The sequence below is a fragment of the Anarrhichthys ocellatus genome, unplaced genomic scaffold (genome assembly GCF_004355925.1).
Source record: "Anarrhichthys ocellatus isolate YVR2014 unplaced genomic scaffold, GSC_Weel_1.0 scaffold15, whole genome shotgun sequence".
NCBI lineage: Eukaryota > Metazoa > Chordata > Actinopteri > Perciformes > Anarhichadidae > Anarrhichthys > Anarrhichthys ocellatus.
The window spans coordinates 4,167,609-4,175,134 of record NW_022280045.1 but is presented as its reverse complement, the minus strand read 5'-3'; the positions used below and the strand labels follow the sequence as shown (position 1 = coordinate 4,175,134).

Below are 7,526 nucleotides of genomic sequence, written 5' to 3'. Positions count from 1 at the left end.
TGTGGATCATTAAAGGGGGTCAACAGCTGGAGAAGCGTCTCTCACAGGGTCACAGGACTGCAATAAGCCCGTCCAATCATTTCATTGATAGGCACATCTACCGACCCGTTCTGCTCGTGCACTCATTGCGCGTCACCGAGTCTTCCAAATCAACAGCAGTGAGTACTAAAAAAATATCCATGTAGGTTCTTTATGCTTTGTTTACGTTCATGGTGACGGGCTGTCAGTGTTGCCGACTTGGCGACTTTCTTGCTTGATTTAGCAACTTTTGGAGCTCGTGCTGCTAGCTAGTCATTGGAAAAGAGTTGGGAACACTGGGCTGAGTTTTTCGGTTGGATACTCTTCTTGCTAGTTTCTCAAGAGTACCAACCAACCCTGCATTTAAGGTAGTTTCCCTGAGTCCCAGATTAGTCCACTCCCTGCCTACACCGCTGCAAATACTGAATTTGTTCCGACATGCGAATCAAAATAAATGTTAGTTTACCCCAAAAGTGTTGTATGAAACCATGATGTTATGTTGGACATACAGTAATCTTGGAAACAGCCTAAACGTAACGCCATGCCTTCACTATACTTAGCTGCAACGTGATAGCCATGTCTTTGCATTAAACACAGTAGAAGTGATGCTTGACTCCAGACTCACCTCATCGTGTTGACGCTGCGCACTGCCCCGTTTGCTTTACATGGTCGCCATCATGGCTGACTTTAACCAAAGAGCCTGAAAGAAAAAGATCTCCTGCAAACCGCAACCGAAGCGGAGCTCTGCTGCGTTGTTGGAAAAGCTGCAAATTGCCAAGTAACGTTACCTGAAACACGATATTTAATTGTTTCTGTATCCTCTATGGTACAGTGTTCACTCACTTGAGCATATGTCGTACACTTAGTACATCGACGCCATCTTTGTTGAGCTAAACTAATGGACAGGCACAACTCCACCCACTTCAGAAATACTAACGCCTTTGGACAGGAAGTAAGGGAAACACACTCCAGTGACAACCTCACAAAACTTTAAAGTTGTCTGAGTGCTTGCAGCAAAGCTCAGTTACGTGTCGTCAGTGGTGCAGCGCTTGGTTTGTTTGTACCGGGTATTTATCGTGTACTATTTGAAAGTGGTGTGAGTACTTGTAAAGCTAGTATCTTAAAGCAAAGTTCAACACTTCGTTGTAATTCAGGTTGGTCAGCATTGCCCAGAGGAACATGCTTTTGGCACCAACGCTGAGTTGTCCTACAGTCCCACTTTCCAATGGTCTGCAGATTCCAATATTCGGATTAGGTACGTTTTAAATACTGCAGGTGTCTCGTGACTCTAATGTAACTAAAACATAACAAATACTCACATTGTATGATGTTTTACTGTTGTTTCTAACCTGTTATGCCACAGAAGAAGAAAATAAGTATGCATGGTAGTTTATTTTACATCACATTATTATTTTTTAAATAGGCTTTTCTGGGGAGAAAACCCAAATGGAAAGGGTGACGCAATATGTCAATCACTAACTCAGACATTCAGTCTTTTTTTTTCCTTTAGCTGTGCCAGGTAGTTATTCAAACTAATTTCTCACTTTTCTTTCTGAACTTTTGAATACACACATGTATTTATATGCTTTTTTAGTCTTTCTTAACAACGTAATGTATGTATGCAATACTGTTTCTTAAAATGCAAAAAACAACAACAACATTGAACTGACATTGCTTTAAACTGCTGATATTTAGTTGCTGTTTTCCCTCTATACTAAGCACCTCACATGAGGGCGGATACTCCCACAATGCCGTTGTGTACGCACTCACGGAGTGTGGCGTGCGCCACATCGACACAGCAAAGCGCTACGGCTGTGAGGAGAAGCTGGGTAACGCTGTCAGAGAAAGTGGGATACCACGAAGTGATCTGTGGGTCACCAATAAACTGTGGCCCGGGGACTATGGATACAACGCTGCAAAGAAAGCCTGCCTGGACTCCTGCTCACAGATGGGCTTTGAATACTTTGGTATGAGTTGTGATAACGTTGATAAAGAGTTGATAAAGACATGTTAAATAGAAACTACAGTTATGTGTTATTGCGGTACCATCTTCTTTTTTTAACTTCTGATGGGAGATGTGTAAACGTCCTGTAACAACGATGGTTCTTTGCTTCTTTATTATCATGTTAGTCTTTGTACGCAGTTTGTTGTCCTCCTATCTTGTATAGTCTTTCATTAAATCATCACCCGGACCCTTTCAGATCTGTACCTGATGCACTGGCCAGAAGCAACGCAACCCGGTTGCTCCAACAGGGAGATGAGAGCTGACACCTGGAGAGCTCTGGAGGAACTGCATAAAGAAGGTACATATAGAAGATAATATTGGAAAAGTATATAATAAGTGACTCCAGCCAGCATCATTGTGATATAGTGCTGACAGAGTGTACTGATAGAGCATACACATCCCTGTTTGTCACTGTAGGGCTGTGCTCTGCTATTGGAGTGAGCAACTTTTTGGTCCACCACCTTGAAGAGTTAAAGGAAGACTGTAGTGTCGTGCCACATGTTAACCAGGTATGTTCAGAAAACCTTCAATTAGATTAAATGTGCATTTTTGCTAAAAAATAAATGTTTTTTTATATGAAATAACTTTTGTACTGTACCTGCATTTTTTTTGAGTGTGACTTACACATGGAAAATACATGATTAAATAACAGAAATGTGTTCTCCAAGAGTTATGTGTTTAATGTATTCCTCTCTGAGGTGCTGTTTATCAGTGTTGGAGTATACAAGTACACGATGAACTGAACTACCGATACGCAGTGACTTGCCTGTGATGTATCCTGACGTTGTTATGACCCACCAGGTGGAGTACCATCCTTTCCAGCAGCCCAATCAGCTGATGAAGTACTGTCGTCAGGAGGGAATTGTATTCGAAGGGTACAGTCCTCTGGCCAGAAGTCAAGTCCTCAACAACCCAACCGTTCTTCAGATCGCACAAAAATACAGACGCACGCCCGCTCAGATCTGCATCCGCTGGAGTATTCAGGTTCAGATATTGCTTGCCCTAAGTTTAATTGGCCGAACGTATTTATTATTTTTACCTACAATGCTATGGTTTCTCTACTTACCCGTAGAATGGAGTTGTCACAATACCAAAATCCATAAAAAAGGAGAGGATTCAAGAAAACTGTCAAGTGAGTTGAAAATGCATTGCAGTCTTTTGCTTGATTGTAACAATCTGTTATAAATAAAGAATGGTGATGAAAGATTCAATATGTTTTAATGAACCAATCAAGCATGCATGTCCACACAAATGCATTTATTAAAATGAGAAACGGCAAAGAGCTAACATACAAAATTGGAAAAAGGAGCAGAGGATCAGCGGTTCGATCCCTGGCTCCGCTAGTCGCATGCCGATGTGTCCTTGAGCAAGACACTTAACCCCAAAATTGCTCCCGTAGCTGTCTGCTAAATGACTGTAATGTACTTAGAGCATGATCTCTAATGTCACAGCCGTTCCCTTTTCTCATTCCACCCCTTATCCCTTTCTCCTCCTCTACCTCTGCTCTCTCAAACACAGGTGTTTGGGTTCCAGTTGGAGGAGTCCGACATGGCCACTTTAGGAAGCTTGGATGATGGAAGACATGTGACTTGGGATCCAACAAATGTGGAGTAACAAACTCGGATTGTGTTTGTCTTGGAACTAGGTCACTGACAGTTAGCCTTAAGAAATCTTGAGATTGTAAGAAGATTTTAATTAGTACTTTTGTTCATTAGAAGTGTGTCCACCCTCGCCTGAAGTAGACTCTACTATGATGCCAGATTAGTTCATCTCAGTTACCTCTTCTGGAAGGAATATACAGATGTGCATGTTTAGTCAGTACAAATACAATACAATACAAATATCTTCTTTTTATTTTAATAGTGCAAGAATGACAAGCATCGGTAACAAAGAAAATATGATCTGTACAAGGAGGAAATTCAACATCGTTGACACTATATACTGTTACTTGACTAGAGTTGTGGTTTAATCTACTACAAAGGAATATATTACAGAAAGAGCTCAGACTACTTCGACGTATAGCCTGTGACATACATTTTATCCTCGGCTCTCTTGACCAGAGGTTCAAACAATATGCCCAGTAATAAAAATATGGAATGTTATTAGTTTCAAGGAGCTGAAACAAAATTATACATTAGACAATCAGAACCATTTCAGATATTTGCAGTTAAGGGACTTTTATGACAGAGAAATGAAGCACAATGTAAATCTAGATTTAAAATAAAATGGAATAGTACCATTGAACCATGATTGGAGATTACAAATCAAAGAAATATAGAATACTATATATGTTATATCAGCACCTGGAGAGAAGAGGAAACATATGTGAAGCTGATATGTGAAGAAGAACTAGGTGTTAATATTACAGAAGATAAATGATTGCATGTTTGGAGAACACAACAGTCTTCAACATCTTCACATACTGTATTAGATTCTTTTCAACACCCCAAATTATGAGTCATTTCTTGTCTGTAGCAAAACCATGTTGGAGAAGCTACAGGCCAATAAATCATTCACATGTATTTTGGCTTTGTCCTAAAATCTTAGTTTTGAGTACTGTTCACGTGATAATCAAAATGCTGCGCTATTGTATACCAAGGGCCACATGTGGTAGCCTACTGTACTTCAGCAATATATAGTAAAGGAGATACTGTGTTACGAGAAGGCCGATGTTGAAAGTCTTGTTTGCGGCTCGTAAGAAGGCCATTACGAAGAGATGGTACGAGGCAGAAACACCAACGCAAGATGGATGACAGAAAAATGTGAAAGAAATATATGATATGGAACTGTTAACTCACAGGAGAAGAGGTCAAGAGGAGCGACGAATGGGATGAATGGAGGATGCTTACATGTCAATGGATGGAGAAGATAATATATGTCACAGGAATAAATAGGTTTTGTGATGTCAAAAGGATGGTATGCCATTAAAAAGTCATAGCATAGTATGTCACAAAAATAACAGTCAGAGTATATTATAGAAATGTTATAAAAAGTCATACTATCGTGTGATATGAATGTCATAGAAAAAGTCTTAGTATGGTATGTCATTAAACATGTTACAGTATAAGATGTATAGTATGTATAATATGCCATAACAATGTCATTAAAGTCAGTCTGCCATAAAAATGTCATGTTATAGTTTGCCATAAGTCATTAAAAAGTCATAGTATGGTTTGTTATAGTATGGTATGTCATAGTATAGTATGCCATAAAAATGCTGCACTAGATGCTTTTTCCGCCACTTTTTCTGCAATTGTCACTAGATATGGTACAGAACATCCGTACCGAGCAGGTGCAGTTTTTTATTTTTGTTCTATACAGTTTAGCTAAAGCTGGCCCTCATTAAAGTTTGCAATTACAAATATTACAAAAAGAGTTCTACCTCCTGAACGCATTTTGCTGTTAAAACTACATTTGGTGGACATATGTAAATATGATTCTTAGGTGACCATGACAAATTGGGTGCTATTTGGCCAATAGATGGTGCTTTAGCATTTTAATTCAATTTTATTTGTATTGCCCAATATCACAAATTTGCCTCATAAGACATCCTGTGTCCTTGGACTTGCATTGGATGAGGAACAACTCCCAAAATAAACCCTTTAACGGGGAATAAAAGGAAGAAACACCAGGTCTCTGTCCCTATGCATATGTACGTCCTTTGCATAGCATGTCAAAAAAGTAATGAAGTCATTGGAAAGTATCTCGGACAGAAAATGATACAGTATAATATGATGATAAAAGTTAAAAAGTAGGTTAAAAAAAATGTATGTATAGTATGTTGACAAAAGTGAAAGAAAGTCATAGTACTCTATAGTTCGTCAAAAAAATGAATTGTATACTCGGACGAAAAAAGTTTTTCACAGAATATAGTATGTCCAGAGGATCATATTATTTTATGATGAGAAAGTCATAATATAATAGGCTGAAAAATGTTTTTAAAAAGGTCATTGTATAATATGTCGAAAAGAAAATCATAATACAGTATGTGAAACGAGGTCATAGCTTAGTATGTAAAAGAAAATTCCGAGTATAAAACACTGAATGTTACATGCTATTATATCACCATGTGTATATCTGTTAGTTAGTAAAATGCTGCTGTTAGCACGTTAGCATTCAGCTTGGATTGGTAAAAGTCCAGCGTTTAGCTCCACTCGTTCTCAACACACATTGGACTGTTTGAGTTGTATTCAGTGATGAATGGCAACTAGCAAAATTAATCTCAGTGTTTTCAGCAGGTTTTAGACGTTACCCCACAATTTACGATACTCAAGAGAGTTTTAGCAAGTTTTGGCAAATAGTGGTTTTACCATCTAGTCTAGAATATAGACAGTCCTTTTACCTGATGAAATGCCTTTCAGGTGTAAACACTTAAGTTGCTTTTTAATTTGCTGGACTCTTGTTAAAAAAAACAAAAAAAAACAATGACACAAACAATCAGAGTTAGCAATATCATTTAATCATTTCCCCTCAGCTTAGAATCACTGTTGTACATAAGTTACACTTTGTTTTCTCAATTTCACAGGTTCATTTTTTTCTCTTTTCAAACTTCCAGTTTGACCTCCCTCTCGTATCAAACGAAAAAAAAAGCAGATTGTATTATACAAAAATGCAAACCAATTTTCACACAGTGAATTCTCTTACAAAGTCATAAAATGGCGTAATAATGGCTACATCCACATTGGAGGAAGATATTTCTAGACATTCCTTAATGGAGTATAATATACATATAAAAACTTTTTTTCTTGCTGAAATCAAAACCTGTACCTTAATTTAAGAGATATTTTACAAGGGAGTAATCATATAAAATAGCCATTTGCGAATTTCCCCAGAAAGTCAGGGAATAAAATGTGAGCCTCAAACAGCAGTAACAGAGTTCAGTGGTCAAGGGTGGGAGTGGAGGGGTTAACTGGTTATGTAAATGAGGGGTAGAGGCAGCAGTTCCACTCAAGATACAAAAACACACAGGAGATTGAAATGAACATCTTTGCCATTTACTAAATAGTAAACCACCCCAATTAGTCGTATGTTGGTTCCACTAAGCTAAAGGTGATTCAGGCTCATTCACACCTGCAGGGACGTGTTTGGGTTAGTTTTGGTTGACTTGTACTTAGAGAGGGTGAGAAACATCATATTGAATTAACACCATCTGTTGCCAATTCGTGGCATTATAACAGCAGAATTAAGCTGGTGTGGACAATGTCTTGTAAATATATACGTCTTAAGGAGAACAAAGCTGTTGCGTGAATGTCACTCGGACACTCTCGGCTGCTGGCGATACATCGGGTCGGATGATGCATTAAAGACTGTAAGACTTGCAGGGCAATAAATTCACTCAACTATTGCAGGAACAAAAAGAGAAAGAGAAAAGGACTACAAACCAAGCTAAGTCAACAACATTTCCTTAAAGAATTACAGTTTGCCTCAAGTCTTGAGAGAATTGCATTATTTGCATGTTGCTGTTCTACATTAAATTTTCAAAAAGTGAGAGAGGGGGGGGGGG

General features: G+C 38.5%; 2 protein-coding genes across 3 annotated transcripts in view; one reads left to right on the top strand and one right to left on the bottom strand.

The window, feature by feature from the left end:
* extl2 (exostosin-like glycosyltransferase 2) overlaps window positions 1–938 on the bottom strand; it is a 3,423-nt gene extending 2,485 nt beyond the window's left edge. The window contains exon 1 of one of the 2 annotated variants that reach the window (XM_031854732.1): window positions 644–938. In XM_031854732.1, coding sequence (XP_031710592.1) covers window positions 644–648 — 5 coding nt within the window. In that variant the 5' untranslated portion in view covers window positions 649–938. The remainder of the gene's footprint in view (window positions 1–643) is intronic. The other variant, XM_031854731.1, reaches the window with a different exon arrangement.
* A 253-nt stretch (window positions 939–1,191) lies between these two features.
* Window positions 1,192–4,977, top strand: LOC116387535 (glyoxal reductase). The gene is made up of 7 exons (XM_031854738.1): window positions 1,192–1,277; window positions 1,738–1,985; window positions 2,220–2,321; window positions 2,441–2,532; window positions 2,825–3,007; window positions 3,096–3,155; window positions 3,542–4,977. The coding sequence occupies exons 1-7, from the start codon at window positions 1,198–1,200 to the stop codon at window positions 3,635–3,637; spliced, it is 861 nt and encodes a 286-aa protein (XP_031710598.1). The 5' UTR covers window positions 1,192–1,197; the 3' UTR covers window positions 3,638–4,977.
* Window positions 4,978–7,526: the final 2,549 nt, after the last annotated feature.

Excerpts from the sequence above, each read along its gene's own strand:
- LOC116387535 (XM_031854738.1), top strand. The coding sequence starts at position 1,198 with ATGCTTTTGGCACCAACGCTGAGTTGTCCTACAGTCCCACTTTCCAAT. Across the intron at positions 1,278-1,737 it reads CCAATATTCGGATTAGGTAC|CACCTCACATGAGGGCGGAT; the intron begins GTTTTAAATACT and ends CTCTATACTAAG. Across the intron at positions 2,322-2,440 it reads GGAGGAACTGCATAAAGAAG|GGCTGTGCTCTGCTATTGGA; the intron begins GTACATATAGAA and ends TTGTCACTGTAG.